The sequence below is a fragment of the Danio aesculapii genome, chromosome 10 (genome assembly GCF_903798145.1).
Source record: "Danio aesculapii chromosome 10, fDanAes4.1, whole genome shotgun sequence".
Taxonomy (NCBI): Eukaryota; Metazoa; Chordata; class Actinopteri; order Cypriniformes; family Danionidae; genus Danio; species Danio aesculapii.
Window position 1 is genome coordinate 37,926,543 of NC_079444.1, and position 24,530 is coordinate 37,951,072.

Sequence of the window (24,530 nt, forward strand, 5' to 3'; positions counted from 1 at the left end):
TAAACACTCCATTTAAAGCGTGAATGAAGGTGTCTAGAAACACCTGAATGATGAAGTGTTTGTGCAGGTCTTACTGTATTGAGCAGGGCTTCGGGACTCTTCTCATCGTGCTCCGCTGCAGCTTTGCTGATGGCTCTCTCTGTGTCCTCCTGCAGGTGTTTGGAGTCTCCGCTGGGCGACTGCTGCTCCATGTACTCTGGGTCATGCTGAGGAGCTACTGATGAAGCAGAGAATTGGTTTCATTGAGTTTTTGTAGCTGTTGTTGTTGTTTCAATTTCATGTTGTGACTAAAGGGTCTTACAACGCCTATTAAAGGTACTCTCCACTTTGTTTTTATAGGCCCATTTTACAACTTAACTGTTTAACATTAGGGTTGTAAAATTTTTTAAAAAGTTTTACCATTTTTGAATCCCTTCAGCCAATCTCCGCATCTGACAGAGCACTTTTAGTTTAGCTTAGCAAAAAATCGGATTAGACCAGTGGTGTCCAAACTTGGTCCTGGAGGGACCGTGTCCTGCTGAGTTTAGCTCCAACTTGCTTCAACACACCTGCCAGGAAGTTTCTAGTATATCTAGTAAGAGCTTGATTAGCTGGTTCAGGTTTGCTTGATTAGGGTTGGAGCTAAACTCTCCAGGACACCGGCCCTCCAGGACCGAGTGTGGCCACCCCTGGATTAGACCATTAGCATCTCACTTAAAAAAAGCTTGACTCTTCTGTGGTTATATTGTGCACTACTTAACAAAATTGGACTTATTTTCAAAAAAAATAAAAAAAATAAAAAAATAAAAGGTAAATTTTTTTTTTTAATGGTCAAAAATTGTTTCCACACCAATCAGTTCTCTATACAGTTTTAAAAAAAATAGTACAAAGGTAAGAGATTATAAGATTATTACTAGGGATGTTAAATTGAACGTCTCATCACAATACAATATAATACTGATTCTCTTAGCTAACGATATAATATTTGTCAATACTTCAAAAACCTCTGCACTTTGATATTGATTTAACTTAATTCAGTGGAATATTGACCTATATATCAATATTAAGTACCTAAATTACGAAATCAGCAAAAATTGGTAGGTTTATAATATGAGTATTAATTTGAATAAATAATGGGGAGCAGATTACATATGACAGCAAATAATTAATCAGAATTATTGATTGTGTCTTGAATTGGCCAAACTGCTGCTTATGGATGGATGCAATGATAGGATGGATGGATGGATAGATAGATGGATGGATGCAATACTAGGATGGATGGATGGATGCAATAATAGAATGGATGGATGGATGGATGGATGGATGGATGGATGGATGGATGGATGGATGAATGAATGGAATTATAGAATGGATGGATGCAATAATAGGATGGATGGATGGATACAATAATAGAATGGATGGATGGATGGATGGATGGATGGATGGATGGATGGATGCAATAATAGGATGGATGGATACAATAATAGAATGGATGGATGGATGGATGGATGGATGGATGGATGGAATTATAGAATGGATGGATGCACTAATAGAATGGATGGAATAATAGAATAGATGGATGGAATAATAGAATGGATGATGGATGGAATAATAGAATGGATGGATGGATAGATACAATAATAGGATGGATGGATGGATGGAATAATAGGATGGATGGATGAATGGATACAATAATAGCATGGATGAATGGATGGATAGATGGATGGGTGGATGGATTCAATAATAGGATGGATGCATGGATGGATGGATAGATACAATATTAGAATAGAAGGATGGATGGACTGATGCAATAATAGAATTGATGGATGGATGGATGGATGGATGCAATAATAGAATTGATGGATGGATGGATGGATGCAATAATAGAATTGATGGATGGATGGATGGATGGATGTGTGGATGAATAGATGGATGGATGGATGGATAGATACAATAATAGAATAGATGGATGGATGGATAGATACAATAATAGAATAGATGGATGGATGCAATAATAGGATGGATGGATAGAAAGATACAAAAAAATAGTACAAAAAAAGCCAGATAAAAATGCCAATTTTCTCCAATTAAAATGATGCTAACAGACCCCTATGAGGTGAGAAACAAACACTGCTGTTAAAATCACATATAATGTAGTTGAGCGTGACTATTAAGAACAGTTGGCTCACCTGTGTTGTCTGGAGAGCAGGGCTCAGTGCTCATTGGCTGGACGGCCACACTAGCAGCAGCGGCTGCAGCAGCAGCGGCGGCCAGAGCCAGCTTCTCCTGCTGGAGTTTACGGGCCTGTAAAGCGTCCCACTCCTCAATTTCCCTCTCGAAGAGCTTGTTATCTGCCTCCACAAACTCCTTCAGGTCAGGAGGAAGCTTGTCCAAACCACTGAGCATCTGCCCCGTCTCTTTATCAAACTCTTCTGAAACCCATCAAAGCACAGAGTCAGAATTACACATGTCTACACATTAAATAAAACATTTTATTACTTTTAAACAGTTATAATAATGACAGCCTAGTTGAAACGCATAACTACAACCACTAATTAAAAAAAACTAAAGTTTGGATAAAGGAAATAAAAAAAAGTAGTGATTTATTTATTGGGCAGCAAGGTGGTGCAGTAGGTAGTAAAAAAGCATTTCTGTGTGGAGTTTGCATGTTCTCCCCATGTTTCCTCCGGGTGCTCCGGTTTCCCCCACAAGTCCAAAAACATTAGGTACAGGTGAATTGGGTAAGCTAAATTGTCCGTAGTGTATGTGTGTGAACGAGTGTGTGTGGATGTTTCCCAGTGATGGGTTGCAGCTGGAAATGCATTCGTTCCGTAAAACATATGCTGATTAAGTTGGCGGTTCATTCCACTGTGGCGACCCCAGATTAATAAAGAGACTAAGCCGAAAAGAAAAATGAATGAATGATTTCTATATTTACTTTGACTTGTATTTCATTGCAGAAAATACAGCAAACATTATTTAATGTGTTCCTCTTGATTTTTATTGTTTGTTATCAAAACTAATTTTGCTTATTGCAAAACATTTCAAAAAAGTTGTATCAGTAAAGCATTTACCACTTTGTAATGTTGACATTCCATAAAAGATCAAGACTTAAAAAGACATTTAGGGACTGAACTGAAGACACCAAGTGCTAAAATTTTTCAGGTGTAATTTTGTCACATTCTTCCTGCAAACAAGTCTTAAGGTGGGCAACAGTACGAGGACTTCATTGTCAGATTTTGCGCTTCAAAATGTGCCACAGATTCTCTTTTGGTGACAGGTCAGGACTGCAGACAGGCACTCCTTTCTTTTTTTATTTGTGTTTTCCTTGATTTTGTTTTTTTCTGATTTGGATTAAATATCAATCTTTTCAACCACATTCAAATATTTATTTTCCCTGTAAAACACAATAAACAGGAGGGTGCCACATTTTCTATGGAAAAAGTTGTAATATTTAGTTATTTAAAAAAATAAATAAACAGACTACGTTGAACTTCCATGTAGGAGTGCCACGTAAAAATAAGAAATGTATTCCTTACAAATGAAAATGTAAATTAAAGGTTTTCAAAATGTAGTGAAAGGTGACAAATAATAAATCAATAAATGTATAAATTACAATAAATATTTAATTCATTTAAAATGTCAGTCATAACATAATTGTACATTAATTTACTGATTGAATAGCTCTTTTTAAACAGGGCAAAATATAATCAAACTGCATGACTTTATTTGTCAAATGTAGGCCTGACATGATATTGAATTTGTTGTATGGTATACTGCATCAAAATATATTGCGATAAATGATATTATTGTCATTTTAAAACTATTTTATCCCATTCATTATATAATGACAGAATAACAAAACAATATCATCACAATGCAAGTGCACTCTTCCATAGAACACATACTATTTTATTCTTAAGAATAATTCATTTAATTATAGTCATTTTAACAATTTAGTAATTAGGCATTGGAATAAGAATGTGAAACACACATATACTGAATAAATAATTATAATTGTTAACAACAAAGTGCAAGGTAAAAAGTAACAGAGGCAGTGATATCTGCTACCAGATCTATTTTCAGTTGTCAGAAACCCACATAAAAATATACTATAGTAATTTATAGTAAATACTAGTGTTTAACCATACTCACACTAACTCCTCCAATAGAGATAGAGATGTTGCACAATCAGCTAAAATGTTGCTAGAATTATTTTTGTTGATGCTATAAATATTGCATAAAAAACGATTGCGATCATGTGGATGGGTTGTGCGGTAAGTCAATATACTGATAATTGTGACAAGCCTAGTCAAATGCTTTTCTTCATCCATTTGTCAATCTCGTTCATTAACACTGTTTATTACAATAGTCATTCAAACATGCAAGCACTGCCAAGCAATGAAAATAAAATGACATCAAATTTAATTCATTGAACAAATTGTAAAACATAATATAGATTTAAATATTTTCATTCATTCATTTTAGTTTACTTTATCTCTTTTACAAAAACCTGTTAAATGCTATGAATTTTTTATATTTAAGTAACAGTATTAAATAGATATATTTTAATAAATTTATTTACTTAATGTATACTTCATTGCTGAATTAATTTGAGAATTATTATTTTTAAATCTAAACATTAAATACAGTTGAAGTCAGAATTATTAGCCCCCCTGAATTATTAGCCCCTGTTTATTTTTTCCCCCAGTACAATTTAGCCTTCCCAATTCACCTGTACCACAAGTCTTTGGACTGTGGGGGAAACCGGAGCACCCGGAGGAAACCCACACAAAAGCAGGGAGAACATGCAAACTCCACACAGAAATGCCAACTGACCCAGCCGAGGCTCGAACCAGCGCCCTTCTTGCTGTGAGGCGACAGCACTACCTACTGCGCCACTGCGTCGCCCTAAATAATATTTCACTGCTTAGAGTGACATTTAAAGGCTTAACTAGGTTAATTAGGTTAACAAGGCAGGTTAGGGTAAATAGGCAAGTTATTGTATAACAATGGTTTGTTCTGTAGACTATCAAAAAAAAATATATAGCTTAAAGGATCTAATAATTTTTACCTTAAAATGGGTCATAAAAAATTAAGAACTGCTTTTATTCTAGCTGAAATAATGCAAATAGGACTTTCTCCAGAAGAAAAAATATTATCAGACATACTGTGAAAATTTCCCTGCTCTGTTAAGCGTAATTTTGGAAATATAAAAAAATAAATAAATTCAAAGGGGGCTAATAATTCTCACTTCAACTGTACATACAATTATTATTTATTAAAAATGCTTTATTTACATGCATTCATCATTATTAGACTATACTTAACATGTAAATAAAAATTCATATGGAAAATCATGTGGCAAATAAGTTTTTAGATTGAACTACTTGACAAAATGAGTGAATAGATCAGAGGTATTGTTGATTACCTTGAATAAGGAAGGGTTTTTTATCATCGATGTACATGAGGCAGTAAGCGCTGGCGTTACGATATCCACCAAACGAGTCCCGCACCAGCTCTTCCCATGATGACTTTGTCACTGCAATGTCATTGTATTTCATCCAGCGCTGGTGGTGACGGTCATAAATGTAGGCCCAGTAGTGACCGGCATTCGCCTGACCCTCGTGGACCAGAACAGCATGTAGTCGATACGGCACCTGAAAAATCAGCATCATGCACAAGATGTGTTTTCTTTGAGGATTAAAATAAAAACTACCAGAGATCAGCCAAATCTGCTCACCTGCATCATAGACTTGTCAGAATACATGAGCTCGATGGTTCTGTGGATTCTGGATATGCTGGCCTGCAGATCTAAAACACACAACGGACGCAAATGAGTCAAATATACAAAAAAACAAAGCAACAGGAAACAGAACAGCTGTGTATGAATGTATGTGTACCTCTGGTGTCGTTCTCCACCTCGCTCCTCCAGCGGTGCAGGCAGCTCTCCAGCACCCGCAGCTCCTCCTCGGTGATGTGCCGAGGAGCGGGATGCATGGGCAGATCCGGTGGCACTCGAGACTGTGTGAACGGTTTATGGATGGAAACCCTCTGCTGCTGCTGCTGTTGCGGAGCCTGCATACCAGAGCCGGAGCCCTCGGCTGAGACACACGCATCCGGCTGTTCCCCTGCGCTGAAGGCCAAGCAGAACAACACCTCATTATCTCAGAAAATACATCAAGAAAACTAACAACTGGGACAGGTATGAGGATTAAAAAAGCCTTTAAACTACAGGAGTTCAAATATTTTTGATGTTCATTGCTGATCCGTGTGGTTTTTAATCATGAAGCTGAATAACATGAGGTTACGTTTCAGTTTAGTCTCCATCAATCTTGGGTTTTAGGTAGCTCGACTTTAATTATTCTTTGTTGCCAGGGTATTAAGGAGGCTGAGCGACCTTAATGGTACCTGAAACCCAGAATTGGTGCAAACTAAATTGAAACTTGCTTAACTGGCTAGCCATCTAATCTGGCTTAATGGTCGCTGAAAGTAGTATTTTAATATATAGCATAGAGATGATCCAATCAGGATTATACATAGTTTTAGATTCATTTGACATTATTACTTTTATCTAGTAAGGATGCATTTCACTGATCAGAAGTGAAAGACGGCAGTTATTTACAATAGAAATATAAGTGAAATACAGGATCTCTTCACAGAAACATCCCTATTGGTAGTGATGTACCATTGTGCGCCGAGGCTTCGAAGCATGTATCAAAAAAAGATACATCTCGCAGTGAAGCAGTGTGCCGGAGCTTGATTCGTTTTGCCATCATCACGTGATCAGTGACGTCCGAAGCTTAATTTTCACCTATACCCACGTGACTGCTTCGAATTTTGATTCAAAGGTTTAAACACCCCCATGGGTTAGTAAAGTTTAAAGTGAAAGATTAGGCGTTGATTACATACATTTCTACTGTTTCAAAGCACTTCAACGGTCCCACACACCAGTAATTCAACTAAAATACAATGGTATTTATAGTAAAAAGGTTTTGAACCATACTAAAGTTTATTAGCGTATTTTTTACAACTGTCTTTAAAGAAAATCACTGCATATCATAGTATAGTGTTTAACAGAGACCAGCTGGTGAGTGCAGCCCGAAAGCTTCACTCACATAGGCTCCTCCTTAGAGCATTCGCCTCCCATGCAGGAATCGCTGGTTTGATCCCCGCTTGGTACGAGTGGGTGGGTGAATGACTAATTGGATTAATGTAAATACTTTTGAATACCACAGATTTTACTACAGTCATCGGTGGTGTAATATAATAATAATAATAATACCTTATGTGTAAAAACTACAGTAATTGAGTAATTTGTTTATATTACTCTTGTTGTATTACTACATGAATGAGTTGGTCAGTTGTGAACATTTGACATCATTGCAACACTGTGCTTTCCCACACTTTAACCAGAAGAGGTCCTCATCGAGCTCTGATTTAGAAAGCTTCGAGTAACTAACCTTTTTCCAATACAATGGAGTAGAGCGCTTCACTGGTTCAGAAAGCTTCATTTTACCATCCATACCTATTGGGGATCTATAATGATGCTGAAAAATCATGTTTGATCTTGCAGAAATAAAATATTTGAAAATGTATACAAATACAGGCTGTTATTTAACAGTATTGATTTAAGTTGTAGGGCGACATGGTGGCTCAGTGATTAGTACTGTCGCCTCACAGCAAGGTCGCTGGTTCAAGTCCCAGCTGGGTCAGCTGGCATTTCTGTGTGGAGTTTGCATGTTCTCTCCGTGTTTGCGTAGGTTTCCTCCATGTGCTCTGGTTTCCCCCACAGTCCAAACACATGCGCTATAGGTGAATTAAATAAACTAAATTGTCCGTAGCGTATGAGTGTGAATGAGGGTGTATGGGTGTTTCCCAGTACTGGGTTGCAGCTGGAAGGACATCCGCTGTGTAAAACATACGCTGGATAGGTTGGCAGTTCATTCCACTGTGGTGACCGCTGATGAATAAAGGGACTAAGCCGAAGGAAAATGAATGAATGATTTAAGTTTTCAATTCTAAATCAGTAGTTTAGATTTCAAACTTTAAAACAGTAATGTTTAAATATTTTGTAATAAAATATGCTTAAAATGCAATGTTTAATAACAGATTAATGTCAACAGTTATCAAGAGGTTTGCTAATTATTAATTTTTGCTGTCGTTACATTTTTCATAACACTCAGTGCTTCCCACACAGGTATATTTGGTTCCCAGGTATATTAATGGCCACCCAAGTATATTTGATGACATTTGTTTTTTTTATTATTATTATTATCATCCTTTTACACTATTATTGTATCTGCCCAATCTAAGTAAACATCCACGATTGATTTATTAATGAAAAATCTCCTCTCGCCCTACACGTTTCCTACTTCTCGTTGTGTGTGTGAGACCTGTCAACACTCACACAGACAATCTCATGTGCTCTTCAGAGACCCACAGAGATGTGCCTTTTCGTGATTTAAAAATGCATCCATCTGGGGTTTCTAAATCTCTGAAAATGTCTGGGATTCGGCTTTTGGTTTCGTTTTCTAAGCCGTTGTCATTTTTATTTTAAAGCCTGATTTACTTTCGCTTCACAGCTGACAGCATGTGCACAGCCGAAAAAGCGAGGGAAACATTATATACTTAATTCTTTGATCTAAACAAATCAGATAAAATTTTCTATTTGCTCAAGAGGACAAAATTACATCTAAACTGGCAGCAAAATATGTTCACCGTTAGAAATGGTTAATTAACTCATTTTCTTTATTTAAGTAATCTACATTGTTTATTCTTGTAATTATTATATATTTTTAGAGATTTTTATTCCATAGTTGTTTTTATTCCTTTGTCATTTATTTCTCATTTGCTGTATATATTTTTTTATTTGATGATGTTGATTTGTTACATATTTTATACATATCTAACATGCTTTGGCAATACTGTACAAAATGTCAGCAGCGGATTTTTGCTGTCAGTGGGTGCACATGGCTCCTGAATAAAATAAAAGTAAAATAAACAGTGGTTTCCTTTTTCTTATTTGTCTTTTTTCCTTATTTTTTTAAAGAACTTTGAAAAAGAAAGAGAAAAAAATAAGCGAAACAGTGTATATTAAATAATTTTATATTAAATATTGTATATTAAATAAGTGTATATCAAATATATCAAATAATATTGTAATAAAAAAAAAAATCACTATTTTGTCTCATGTAGGTAACCATGTGCCATGGGTAAAAGGTGTGTTTCAATCCGGCTACCATCTCAAACCAGTGGGAAACACTGACACCTCAATAATTACATTTAAAAATTACATAATTACATTCCCTGAATTTTATTTGTTAGAGATTGTTTGTTCATGTCTCTTTTGGGTTTATTTCCTCAGAGCAGTTATTCAATTTCTTTATATTTTTGGGAGGGTAATTTTTCCCCAAAGCATGAAAACTGTGTGCATTTTATGCAATATAGGCCCATGAGGGCAATAAAAAAACAACATCTTCTCTGGTACATTTTAGCACCTAGTGCAATCAAATAATAAAGGTTGTGGGGTGCTAGAGCAAATACAAGTATTAGATCTTAAAAAATCGTGTTATAATATTTCAAATGCATATAATGTTATTTAAATTAATGTATAATTAATGTTTTAAATTAATGTATAATTAATGTATAATATAATGTTATTTAAATGTGATTGAAAAGTTACAATCCAATTTTGTAGTTAAAAGGGTTTTCTACACAATGACACCATTTTGTTTTCATTTCCTCCATTATATACGTGTAGGGTAAACTTAGGGTAAAATTTATGCGGAAATAGAAAAAGCCTGTAGAGTATACGTTTAAAAAGCCATAGAGTATAAGCTGTAGAGTGTAGGCCCTGTTTTATGCGATTGGTGGAAAAACTTGCCTTGGTGGCGGTGGCAGCTGCGCAGTCGTGCCACCAGGTGGTGCTGTTGTATCAATGTCCTCCACTGGAGACGTGCACACTGGTTTACTGGACGCAAACTCCATTGCATATTGGAGAACATCGGCCAGAGGAAAGCGCTTGGGCCCTGACCCATAACTCAGATACCTGCCACACAGAGACTAGTAAATTAGGCTAAATCAGATAATTATTAGGCAAACACACTATTTTTCACATTTAAATACTGCATTTTAAATGATGTGTCACACTTCTAGTTTGAGAAACTTCCATTCAAAAGGGAGAGTCTGAGTTTATCAGCTTTTTTATGTCATGCAAACAAAAAAACAATTTACAAACATTTTATAAATATCACTTTTATACAATAAAAAAGTTTATAACATTGAAAAAGACATAAACAGCAAAAAAGAATACATAAAAACTGTATTTTTTAACCCTTGTGCGCTGTTGGGGATGTTTTCACCCAGTCTGGGGTGATTTTAAGGCTTAATTTGGCCAAAGCTTTCTCTGTGTTTCAGCAAACAGAATGATTTTATGCTGACAAACTTTATTTTAGGAAAATGCTTTGAAAATGTTCAAAAACTCAATAAAAACTCAGGCCAAATTTACAAACGATTTACAAATTTACTAACAAAACGAAAGGGTAGTACATTTGAACAATACACAAGGGTTAAGACTTACTTTTGATAAAAATTCTAATGTTTTTGAAGGACTCACATTTAAAAATACTTCTGCCCGGATATAAAATAAGGTGTTCGAAAAATGTATGTTTGGCATTTTGTTTGCTATTGCAATATTGACATTTTGGAGGAACTTCTCGCTTTTTTATTGAAGGAAAATGAAATCTACATAGAATAAAACAATAAACCATATAGTTTCCTCCTCCTTTTTTTTTGTTATAACAACCCCACCCCCAAGACCTGAACATCCCAAGGCAGCTTATCAAAATATTTAAGGCCAAATATGATAATTACATAGTCGAGAATCATGCATGCTGTAACATAACAGTGATGATGATAAATATAATCATTTAAATGTTAAATATTCTGCAAGACAAACTTCAATACATTAAAGACATGGACGGGATACAAAGAGATATCTAGATTATTTAACAGCTAGATAATTCTTTCAGATTTTTGAAATATAATAAAATAAATTCCCAATAAGCTTCAAAGCTAGGAACATCTTGTTTTTTTAAGTAAATGTCCATGAGTAAGTCTTGTGTGTGCATTCAAAAGAACAGAAACAAGTCACATAAATACAAATAGCTGCAAGCAGCAATTAAGGAACCAAGCGGTCCAGAGGCAGAATGAGCATTAGACCAGCACATTTGTCTGCGCCGTAAACAAAAACTGTTTTGCCTATTGACACAAATTCCATAATATTTGGTCATCATGGTCTGAAGATGATCCAAGTCAAATATGGTGATATTTGGGAAAGCGGTCTAGGAGGAGTTTACAAAAAAATTAGTTTTGAACTCAATCAATATGGCAAACAGGAAGTTTGTACAATTACGGCATATTTGGTATAAAGGTTCTTGGCATGAACCAAGGAAAAAAATTAGATCACTGTTACCACAATAAACATTTGTAATTATTAGCAAATTTAAGCTTCATTATTGATGGTTAATGAATGGTTTATAACTCATGGCCACTAGGTGGCACTGTTACCAAATTTATGTGTTGTAATAAGGCTATAATAATCTATTTACATACTAAGAGAGGTATGTTTGGCTTTGCATTTTATTTGTATCCATCATGAAAATAGCACTTAATTTAACAACATTAGTATTACAGGCCAAGCTTTACTATATTTTTTTGATCCTTCAGTGGTATGGTACGGTACAGTACACTTTTATTACCACTGTCAAAGGGTACCTAAAATCGAACCGTACCGTACCACTTTTTGGGTACCCTTTGAATGACAAAAAGGGTACCATAAGGCGGACCAAGAGCTGAACGCTATTAGTTTACTTTGACATTTCCTCCAATAAATATGACGTTGTCTGAGACTTTGTCGTACACCACGCCCACCAAAAGAGTACCATTGGTACCCTTTTAGCAGTGGAAACGCAAGCCTGAAAAAAGGTGACCCTAGCGACCCGTATTGTACTACTCAGTGGAAACGGGCCATAAGTATCCCCTCTACAGTACTATAATATTCAACATGTCAGTAATAAACTTGAGAGTTTTTGGGGTTATTCATGGTATGTTCAAAGAAAATATTTTTGTTAAGCTTCCTTTTACCTTCCTTGTACGTTTTTAAAAACACTTCACTGATTCACTGAAGTTTATCAGAAGTTACTCTCAAAATTTACGCAAGAAAGAGATTAACAGCAAAAATATGAAACAATCCTCTAATTCTTCAGCCAAATTACAGCTCAGCGTGTCATTTTCATCTTTCCATCAGCAACCTAAAAGCTTCTTTCATGCTGAAAGCTGGGGTTTTCCTGCTATGCACGTTAACAGCAGGTTATGGCTAGATCTGAGCGGAGGTTAAATGGAGTGAACAAACCTCTCGAGTCGCTGCTGGAGGACGGTCAGGTGCTCCTTTAGTCTTCTGATCTCCTCTCGCTTTATCCGTGTGATCTCCCGGTTCCTGTCCATGTACCTAAAATCAATCAAGCAACACGCGGCTTCTCTGAAAACTGGAAGTATTTTCTGTTGCATGTACAGAATTCTAAATATTCAAGGTAGCATTTAAAACAGCTTCATTAAAACCTTGCTGTCACAATTTCATGTGCTGAGCAAAGATAAATCACATCCAATCCATGCTTTCATGTTGTCGACGCAAAATTCTGACCCTACCATCCCAACGTTTTCCAATCTTCTGTTGTCCAATTGTGGTGAGCCTGTGCGAATTGATGCTTGTTTTCTGTTCTTAACTGACAGGAGTTTCACCCGGTCTTCTGCTGCTGTAGCCCATCTGCCTTAAGGTTGCACATGTTGTGCGTTCAGAGATGCTCTTCTGCATATCTCAGTAGTAACGAGTGGTTATTTGAGTTACTGTTGCCTTTCTATCAGCTTGAACCAGTCTGGCCATTCTCCTCTGACCTCTGGCATCAACAAGGCATTTGCGCCCACAGAACTGCCGCTCACTGGATATTTTCTCTTTTCGGACCGTTCTCTGTAAGCCCTAGAGATGGTTGTGCGTGAAAATCCAGGTGGATCAGCAGTTTCTGAAATACTCAGAAAAGCCCGTCTGGCATCAACAATCATGCCACGTTCACAGTCACTTAAATCACCTTTCTTCCCCATTCTGATTCTCTGTTTGAACTGCAGCAGAGTGTCTTGACCATGTCTACATGCTTAAATGTATCGAGTTGTTGCCATGTGATTGGCTGATTAAAAATGTGCGTTAACGAGCAGTTGGACAGGTGTACCCAATAAAGTGGCCGGTGAGTGTGTGTGTGTATTTTATATACTCATTGTGTGCGATACAAACACATACATAAAAACAAAACTGTCACATAGATATTTAAATTTATATATCATTTGTATTGTATACATATATATTTTATATCTATATATGAATAAACATTTTGTCAAATATATATGCATGAATGTGTGTATTTATATACATAATACAGTATACATGGAGCACTATAAAATAAAATAAAACTTTATTGGATGCCAATAATTGTGATTGATCTTTGCCCAGCCCTAATCAAAGTACATTTTAAAAAATACAAGAAAGAGAATTAAAATCATAGTCTCACTTTATTCTGATGGTCCGTTTGGTGAATTTAAATTACATTGCATCTCCATGCCAACTAATTCTCATTAGATTATAAGTAGACTGTTAGGTTGGGGTTAGTGTAAGTTGGCATGTACTGGCAAAGTTTCTTATAGTCAGTTAAATGTCTGTTGACGGAGCATATCAACAGATATTAAGCACATGGTCTCAAATGAACCATCAAAATAAAGTGTTACCAAAATCATGATTAAATCATTTAAGGACAACATAGACACTACAATGATCGATTATTCTAAAAGAATAGTGTATTCGACCAAATTGTTAAGCAGAGTTTTGTTCTGATGATTTGACAAATTTTCATATTATATTTTCTAAATTTACTCAATTTTCATGCTATAATTCTTATTATTTGATGAGGTATTACGTAACAAAAAAGAGGTTTCATAAAATGAAGATATTTATAAAATGACCACAACTGCAAAATGGGAAAAACCACACATTATCATGCAAAAATTGGTATTGGTTAATATTGGCAATACAATGATATGACCTCAAATGTTGTTTTGAATTTTAATTAGTAAAAAGAAGATTAATAGGTTCATTATTTTATCACAGGCAACATATAACAGTTTTACTAAATCTAAAAGATCTTCAAAGTACAGAAATTATGAAATAATATAGTAGCAATTAGACTAACCTGTCCATGTACAGCATAGAAGGAAACTCAAGCTTATTGTGAATCTTCTCAGGTCGCCCTAAGGCTTGATTAAACTCAAACCTGGACAGTTCAAAGGTCAAAACTGGTGGAAGCTCTGTGAACCAGTGCTGGAAAAAAAACAGGAATAATAAGCATTAACAAACAATAAAACTTTTTGTTTTCTCACCTTATTCAAACATTTTGCAAAAGACTTGATATAAATGTGACTGTGTTTTTTTTATCTGAATCAAGATTTCATTGAAAAATAATCTAATTTTGATTGTTGCAAATGCTTGAACAACTAATATATATTAGTTATATATATTAACAAACTTTCATGTTCAACAGAAGAAAGAAACTCAAACAGGTTTTGAAAGTTTGGTCTTGGCCATTTTAACAATCACTTTAATAAATTTGATCAAAAAAAAAGAAAGAAGAGAAAACTGATGACAGAAAAAGGCCATTTTATACTACTATTTGCAAGATCGCTTCTTGTGGCATTTCTAAAGAAGCCTAATGTAATTGCATTATATTATAGAATATGCAAACATTGCAGAATATGTTTAGGTGTTTACATTGATTGTTTCACCATCTCCTCCACTCTTTCTGAATCTAGTTTTGTCTTTCTGTGACCCTGGACCATAAAACCAGGCTCTCGAGTATATTTTTGGCAATAGCCCCCCCAAAAAAAAATCATTGCATGTGTCAAACTTATTGACTTTCATTAACCATTAGAATTTTAAATGGGACATATTATGCCCTTTTTTCAGGATGTAAAATAATTCTCAGATATCCCAAGATTGTATTTATGAAGTTTCAGCTCAAAATACCCACAAATATTTGTTTATAACTCTTTGAAACTGGCCCTTTTAAGCTTTGATCTAAACTATGCCGTTTTGGTGACTGTTGCTTTTTAAAAGAAGGAGGAGCTATAAATGCCTATGTGTCAGCATAGTGGCATTTTCAAAAACAGGACTAAAGTTATCTCTGTGAAAACCTGAAAACGTCAAAAGAATTGGCCCAGAAGAAGGCTGTCTATGGAGACTACAGTGTTCATTTATGCATCATAAAAGTCATCATTTACAATGCCTCAAAGTTAATGACATTATCTTTGGCAGGTATGGTGCAAACTCTAATAGCGGATAGCAACTTCTCGCTCAAGGCTGTCTATGCTAATGAGGGAGAGATCATCACTAATGGGCGGGGGTTTCTACCTCTGATGACATGCACAAAAGGAGAATGTCAATCAGAGTGTTTTTGCAGACTGTTTTATGAAGTGTGATTATAAAAAAATATTGCATTTTTTGCCACACAACTTTGTTTAAATAATAATTGGTCCCCTTTCAAGTAAACATCATGTTCTATGAAGATATTTTATTCATTTTCTACAGTAAATATGTCAAAACTCAATTTTTTGATTAGTAATGTGCATTTGGACAACCGTAACATTTTTCTTAGTAATTGTATTTTTTTTATGCTTTAAATATATTTGACAATTTAAATATCTGAAATCAAAGAAAACGTTATTCAGCTTTCAGGTGATGCATAAACTGTATTTTTTTAAAAAGTGACAGGCCTGTTAATGGGGGTTTGGGTAATTCGAAAGACCGAAAATCCAGAATTTGGCCCCCATATGAGCTCATTTGTCCCATTTTGATAGTATGGCATCATAAATTCTGAAAATAAGCGATAGAAGATGAATTTAAGACAAATAAAATATTTAATTATTCAAATGTACAAATTCTGACTGAGGAAATGAGCTGGCCAGTTTGTTATTTACCTACAGGTTACAGTTTTTAATGTTTTTAGTCGGTTTTTAATAGGTTTTAACAGATTCCTTTTTTTAAACCGCAAATAATTAATGTGATATAAAAATTAGTAAAAAAAAAATGTAGCAATAGTGTGTAAAGCAAGATTTATCTTGGACAATAAATCAATGCATGTATTATACAAAACATTATATTGCCATATATCAGTTATGGTGTTAAAATTTTAGGAGAATACATATAAATCTAACTTACGATCCTTTTGTACAACACAGAGAAAAGTAATTAGACTGATGTGGGGTATTTGGAGCATACAAATCCTTTAAATTGAAGATATTTAAGTTCAATGATTTGGTTAAATTTAAAACAGCACAATTTATTTTTAAAGCTAGGAATAAATTACCTCTGAAATGTAAAAGAAAGCTTTTGAAGAAAGACGAGGGCGATATAATCTGAGAGAAGAAGAAAATTTTAGGAGGTTGAAAACAAAGACGACTTTAAAAAAATGTGTGTATGTCTGTATATGTGTGTGAAATTATGGAAGAGTCTAGAACAGATTCTCAAACAATGTCAGGATATTAATCAATTTAAAAAGTTTGTAAATATATTATAAAAATATATATATAAATATTTTTAAAAGTATCAAAATATATTATTACAGGAACATGATGATGAACAGAGGTGATCGAAAAAGAATAAAACGAGAAAGGTATGATGAAATGGCTGTTTGCTGTACTATGTATTTTTGGGTTCTATGTTATTAAATGTAAATATACATATGGAATCAAACATATAATATTTCAAAGATGTCAGAACAATAAAATATGTCTCATGTAATGCTCATTTGCAGAAATAATTAAAAGAAGAAATAAGTTGAAGTAATTGACGATTGACGTGTGTGGTAATGGGGTGGCAAAAATAATAAGTTTGTGCTTCATCCTGCTCCATTTCGACCATGTTGAAACATATTTATAGTTAAAGAATTTTTATATATGATATTTCTGTTCGAAATAAACAAATTAACTCAAAATCAATAAAAATTGAGGAGAATAACTGAAAAAAAAGAACCAACCATTTCATTCAGGGAAGTAGCGGACATTTTCAAAGTGGGGGGGACAGCTGTATGAGATCATACATTAGTCACCTGTTTCTAAATGGTCTGTCTCTAAAAGTGAGGGGGACGTGTCCCATAGAGGCCTGTATGACTAGTTTTGTGCTCCACCATCGCATATGTCTTGAAACTTTTTTTACTCAACAACAACAAAAATCTATATTTAGCAATCTTTTAACCCCAGCGTTGCCCCATAAGAAGCTCTGCCCTCTGTGCTGACAGCTGTAATGAGCACTGGTGACCCGACCACACTCTGAGTCCTGACAGAGAGAGACTTTCATGAACATCCCAGAATACCATCCTCCAGAGGATCTCCTTCTTTATTTGCACTGAGCTGAAGTAATTAGCAGAAAGCAGCTGCAATGGGATCTGCCCAGGGTGCAACTGACGACTGAAAAGCCATTATGTAACATCTCGGTCAGAGGTCGCATGTCTTAGTTTTTTTTCTTTCACCTCAAAGACTGTCCCTGGATGGAATATGGGAACGGTTTTGGGTGTTTTCAGGCTATAAATGGTGGAATGGGATGGAAAGGAGAGAGAACGAACCTCTTGGCCTGATTTGGCGGAGTTTTCTGCAGAATGCAAAGACTCGATTTCTCCCTCTATCATGGCGGCCTCTAAACACTCGTGTAGATCTTTGAAGCCGTTCACCTGGAGAGGATACTGGCCAAACATCTCGGTGTTCTCAAATTTCTTTCCTATGAAAACACACACACACACATACAAAATCTCATCACTGTCTTTAAATAAAATCTATAATGTGCTTGGTTTATGTTAATCTTCTCTTATCCATGTAATCCCTTTATTTAGTGGACACCATATGGATACAATGCTGTGAAAGTGTGTCACGCAAAAAAGAAAACACACACAAACATGTAAATCCTCCAAGGTTTCGATCGGAAACATAAACGCTTTGATAACTAAATAAATGTAACGTATTAGCACGATAGAATGCGTTGCTATTTCAGCAGCAATCTAAAACAAGTGTTATAAGTGGGGCCAAACAGAATCTGTGGGCAATTTTTGCTATTTCTGCGAAATTTTTTTTTTAAAAATCTGCAGATTTTTGCAAAATAATTTTGGGAGTATCATAACTAAAAACTTAATATATTCAATTAAAAAAGTAATACCTTTTTAACGTTTATTTAATGTTTACAATGCAAATCCAATTAGATCCACTTATTTGGTAAACAAAGCAAGTTTATAATATAATAGATCTACTAAAAGACAGCAAATATTACTTAAACTATATTGCAAATAAATCAAATGAACACATTCATAATAGTCAGTATTATTACTCAAATTAATTTAAAAACTGAATAAACATAAATTTACACAAGTAATAAATAGACGTAATGGTGGACTAAAAATTTGCGGAAATCTGTGGATTTTTGCGCGCGCAGATTCCGTGTGGCCCTAGTTATAAGTTTTTACAAGTAGCTCGGTTCAAAAAGTTCATTTGCATGAAAACTGTTATTCACAAAGAGAATACTGACGACAGAAGAAGGCTGTTTGCACAATTATTTGCTTGTGGCATTTCTGAGAAAACCACAGATACTACATTGTGAATTGGATTATGAAACATTGTGTAATGCAAAGACATGCAAAATCAAGTTGCAGTATACATGAACTAGATCTTGCAGCTAAACCTTTCTACATTATACTTGTGTATAGTATATGTGTATGTATGTATGTATGTATGTATGTATGTATGTATGTGTATATATATATATATATATATATATATATATATATATATATATATATATATATATATATATATATATATATATATATATATATATATATATAATTATTATTGATTGATGATGAACATTTTTTTTGTCAAATAATTTTGTGGCTAAAAAGTACTGGTTCAGGCAGAGTTTTGGCACGGTACTGTTATGGTAACGATTTAGCACCGGTATCGAAATAACCCCAAACAATAACCAACCCTAGTGAAGACAATGTTACGTTTCCATAAACGAGCAGCCCTATTTCTAACTACAGTCCACTTTTTCATGCAACTATGACTCCTTAATAAAATCAATGACTTTTTTTTGTAAGTTTTACTAAATATACAAGATTATTTCGATACATCTGGCACTCAAAAATAACCAAAACAAGTGTGCAAACATAAATCTTAACCTACCGACAAGGTAAAAAGGTCACCTGCCGAACATTCTGCATGTAACCAGCTGTGATCAGTGCTGTCATGTTTAATAAACTCACATTAATGACTGCTGGATTGATTTAATACTACAGTACTCCACATCACATTAACACAAGGTCGCTTCACCTTAACCAGATTCCCAGAGCTGATGGATACTCACCCTCCAGGACGCCCACAGCCAGGAAACGTCCATAAAACAGCTCAACCATCGGGTTCTTGGGTTTCTCTCCCTCCCTGTGTGGAACAAGAGCAAATATGGAGTCACGCGGGGATGGAAACGTTGTAAACTAGATTCGATGTCCTTTGGCTGTAGGAGTCACACTGGGACTGTCTTCTGCGGGTATTTAACGGCACTAATTGAAGTCGTACAGGTTAATGTACCACATTAATCATCATTAAAGTCTGTTCCAACTGTGATGCGATCATACATCATTCTGAACGATATGAGAGAGAGGAAAACGGATGAAAGCATGTCAGATTTTCAGGTAGATGTATAAAGTCTCACCTGTCCTCTTCTGCTTTAATCTGAAACGCGTCCTCCAGCCAGTCCAAGAGTTTATGGGTGAACTCGCTCACATCCTGCTGCGCAAACAAACACAGCAACTCAAAATTCAGAACAACTGCATTCCTGTTTTAAATCATCTCAAGTGGTCCTAAAAAGCTAAATCTTTGCCCTTGTTTGTGCTCTTAATGAATGGAAATGAGCCAAAAGCTGGTCTGAAATAGGAAAAGCTCACATGTATCATATTAATCAAAAGGTCAGGCTTGTTTATTATTATCTATAAAACACTGGCGCAAATATTGAAAGCTGCATAAAAGAAGCTGTTTTGCACCATTTATTCATGATGTTAATCTGGTTTCCTTGCACCAAAAACAATAGGTTTGTTTGTCATGAGCCTTATTTGCTCATCCTAACAATGAAACAGGCTATTTTGGCAACTGATTAGCTAAGACTTTGATGTACTGTATATATTGTTCCTTAAACAAATGATTCCAGATATGAATGCTATATGCATATACGCAGGCTTATGCAAATAATACATTTGAAATGTTTTAAAGTAAAAGCTATGACAACTTAAAGTCCACATAAACCAGAAGCTGTGACCGTTCCTAGACCGTACTCGTTTCTAGAGTATATTAAATGAGAAAACAATGGGCGTGGCTTGTTTTTTCTACTGCGAGCTGATTGGATGTAATAAAGTAGGCATTTAATTCAGATTGATTGGGAAATAGGTTTTGGGAGAGTTATTACAACTGACTCCTCCTGCTCACCATTTCTGTTTGTTGTTAAAACTGACAGTTGGAGGGGCGTGGTTATGTACGTTAGCCCCGCCAAGACCCAAAAAAGACGTAATCTGACAGTTTAACTGAAAACAAGCAGTTCAATTAAAGATTAGAGAGCAAACCATTTGTTTTTCTTAAAGACATGCACAGATGAATTATTCACCACAAAACAAGCAATGCGAGCTAACAAAACCATATGATTTGTTTTGATTTTATTTGTACTTTCAAATTTTTCCATCTTTCAAAATCTTCATTTACATTACTGCTTATATGAGGTTTTAAATAATTAGTTTTATTAGTGCTTAAATTAATCTGAAGTAACAGCAAAGACACTTATAATGTCGCACAAAGATTTCAAATAAGTGTTCTGAACTCCATATTATGGTAACCAATAACCTGAACTTTTCCGAATTTTATTGTAATGCAATAACGGTCACCTTCTGTAAAGCTGCTTTGAAACAATAATTATTGTGAAAAGCTTTATACAGATAAACCTCAATTGAATTGAATATTCAAAGAACAAGAAAAATATATATATGGTTACACCTATAGGACTGCACGATTAATTGATAAAAAGATCGCGATCTCGATTCGACCCCTAGATGATCTTAATCCAGCATTTCTACAATTCTGCCAATCATATTTTCAAGTTCAGGAGAGAAGGCGGCCGCATAAGTCCTAACATTGTTTAACATATATTGTTCAGCAACATGTACACCTCCAAATGGTGTCAAAAGTATCACATACTGTATTTATAAGGTATAGTTCACCCAAAAATGTCATTTCTGTCTTCATGTAATGATGTACTCGTGGCCGCGAAATCACATGTGACGTGAGCTGTTACCACAGAGAGGGCGGGCGTGCGCCTGTGAATGAAGTCTACTTTAGTGAACAGAACCTGCATAGGCTGTGAATAACAGGTAACAAAATTGTAAATAACGTTCAGTTTGTGGCACGGAGCGATCATTTGGGAGCTGCGAAAGAAAGTATGAACCGCACTTAACAGTGAAAATGAAGAAGAAAGCTAGCACATCATTTAAATAATCATATCGCATTTTAGAGTAATGATTGCGACAAGCATTTAATATCTTTTTCTTTCATAGCGAACAGAGTGTTGTGCATAAAAATAAATGTTTAACAGTGTCAGTATTAATACTCTAGCCCAGGGATGGGCAAACTCGATCCTGGAGGGCCAGTGTCCCTGCATAGTTTTGCTCCAACCCTAATCAAACACACCTGCTTGTAGCTTTCTAGTGATCTTAAAGACACTAATTAGGGTGTTCAGGTGTGTTTGATTAGTGTTGGAGCAAAACTCTGCAGGGAGAGCGGCCCTCAAGGATCAAGTTTGCCCATGCCTGCTCTAGCCTATATAATGTTGAATATAATGCAGGAGGGAATCTGATAAATGACATGTCTGATTTAGAAAAAAATGGTCTAATAATGTTGTCAATGACAGATTGTCTTGAACATAATAATTCTACTTTAGAATTATGAATAGTTATATTCTCATGTCATCACTTTAGGCAAGGCAAGGCAAGTTTATTTATAAAGCACATTTCATACACAGTGGCAATTCAAAGTGCTTTACATAAACAGGAATAAAAGAAACAAGTATAAGAGAAATAAAAACAAATAATAAAAATGGTAAGAATAAAAATAAAATAAAATAAATAAAAATAAAAGCTGATAAAATGTGTTATAAAAGAATTAAAAAGAAGAGAAAAACATAGTAGTTCGATCTGTCGGACGTAGCACAGTGCTCATTCAGTAAAGGCACAGCTAAACAGATGTGTTTTCAGTCTTGATTTGAATGTGCCTAATGTTGGAGCACATCTGATCATTTCTGGAAGCTGATTCCAGCAGGGAGGGGCGTAGTAGCTGAAAGCCGATTCACCCTGCTTTGACTGAACTCTTGGGATTTCTAATCTATTTGATCCTAAAGATCTGAGTGATCTGTTAGGTTTGTATTCAGTGAGCATATCTATAATGTATTGAGGTCCTAGGCTGTTTAGTGATTTATAGACCAGTAACAATACTTTAAAATCTATTCTGAATGTAACTGGGAGCCAGTGTAAAGACCTGAGGACAGGTGTGATGTGCTCTGATTTCCTGGTTCTGGTCAGAATTCTGGCCGCAGCGTTCTGGATGAGCTGCAACTGTCTGACTGTCTTTTGGGAAGGCCAGTGAGGAGGCCATTACAGTAATCCACCCTGCTGCTGATAAAAGCATGAACAAGTTTCTCTAAGTCTTCACTGGAAACAAAGCATCTAATTCTTGCAATGTTTTTGAGATGATAGTATGCTGATTTACTAACTGCTTTGACATGACTATTAAAACTCAGATCTGACTCCAGAGTCACACCAAGATTCTTGACCTTATTTTTTGTTGTTTGACCCTTAGAGCCAAGGTACACATTCACCTTGAGAACCACTTTACTGTGCATGGACAGGACAGGACAAATTTAAAGTCTTTTCAAGTGCACTATTCAAAGTCTATTCAAAATTTAGTATTTTAACCAACAGTAGACCTACACATAATATTATTATTGCTGTTTTACCATATGTTTAAGAAATAACAATAATAAAAGCCTACTCTATTAACCTTTATTTTACTTTTATAGAATCGTGAGATCGTAATCTTTATTTTAAGCAAAAAAAAATTATTAATAATAAAACATAAAATAAATAATAGTAAATAAATAAAAATAAATAAATAAAATAAATAAAAAATTAAATAAATCGAGATTCTCATTTTAGCCAGAATCGTGCAGCTCTAGCTAAACCCCCAAAAAATCAAGCATAATACTTATATAAAAATAATATGTAATGTAAATGTTTCTTGATGCTTATATTAGAAAGTTTCTGAAAAATCACTGAAGGACCGATTAAGAAAATTCAGCTTTTAATCACAGATATAAATAACATTTTAAAACATTACAATATAAAACCGTGTTTTAGATTATTATAGGGATAGTTCACTCAAAATGTAAAATTTACTCTCCCTTAAGTGGTTTCAAACCTTCGCGAGTTTCTTCACACAAAAATCTATATTTTAAAGAAAGCTGAAAACCTGCAACCATTGGCTTTCACTGTAGGTAAAACAAATACTATGGAAGCCAATTGTTACAGGTTTCCAGTTTTCTTCCAAATATCTTCTTTTGTGTTCAACAGAAGAACAAAAGCCAAACAGGTGGAGCGGGTAAATGATGGCACATTTTTTTGACAGAAGAAGCATATGTAATGCCTCTTGCCAGCAGAAAGGGTAATTTTTTAAAAACAGTTCGGTGAGTCAAGTCATTCAAGTCAAGTCCTTTTTGGGTGAACTATCCCTTTAAATGCCTGACCTGTCAATTGAAATCAGGGGCACAAAAAAAGAGAGGTTTTGAAAAATGTTTTTTTTATATGAAGAGATTAATAGGATACATTTTAAATAAGTAACCCACAAGTAATATAACTGTATTTGTAATTATTGTTAAAAATGCATATTGTATGTATACAGCGTATCCAGCTTGGACATGTGCATTGAATTATTTAGTACTACTTAGTATGTCCACAAGAGGCATTCTTTTTTTTGTTATGTTTAATGTTTTTTTTGTCTATTTTTTATCACCCTCCTCTCTGCTTGCTTATTCCTTAGGTTTCTTATTGGTTTACTATTCTGTCCATCCTCAGTATGACGGTGTCGGTTCCACCAATCCCAGGACAAGCCGCAAGGATTTAAAGCCTCGACAGACCAGTGTGTGGTGTGCGCTCTGCCTCGGCGTACCATTTGTGCTCCACGCAATTTGATTGTGCTATGCTTCGGCTGTTTAGTGATTGATTATCTTAGTTTACTGTGGTAATTCGAGTTTGCTTGTTGAACTTCATTGGCTTTAAGTAACATAATGTGATGGTTGTTGTGTGGTTCTAAACTAAGCTTTGACC

The 24,530-nt window shown here is 35.0% G+C and overlaps 1 protein-coding gene across 2 annotated transcripts in view; it reads right to left on the reverse strand.

The window, feature by feature from the left end:
* Positions 1-24,530, reverse strand: part of usp25 (ubiquitin specific peptidase 25) — a 67,378-nt gene that overhangs the window by 21,546 nt on the left and 21,302 nt on the right. Inside the window, exons 8-18 of one of the 2 annotated variants that reach the window (XM_056466344.1) lie at positions 19,829-19,905; positions 19,484-19,557; positions 17,697-17,848; positions 14,274-14,401; positions 12,395-12,490; positions 9,866-10,030; positions 5,883-6,115; positions 5,723-5,793; positions 5,411-5,639; positions 2,169-2,411; positions 75-214 (exon numbers count right to left, since the gene is read on the reverse strand). In XM_056466344.1, coding sequence (XP_056322319.1) covers positions 75-214; positions 2,169-2,411; positions 5,411-5,639; positions 5,723-5,793; positions 5,883-6,115; positions 9,866-10,030; positions 12,395-12,490; positions 14,274-14,401; positions 17,697-17,848; positions 19,484-19,557; positions 19,829-19,905 — 1,608 coding nt within the window. Of the gene's footprint in view, positions 1-74; positions 218-2,168; positions 2,412-5,410; positions 5,640-5,722; positions 5,794-5,882; positions 6,116-9,865; positions 10,031-12,394; positions 12,491-14,273; positions 14,402-17,696; positions 17,849-19,483; positions 19,558-19,828; positions 19,906-24,530 lie in introns of both variants that reach the window. The other variant, XM_056466343.1, reaches the window with a different exon arrangement.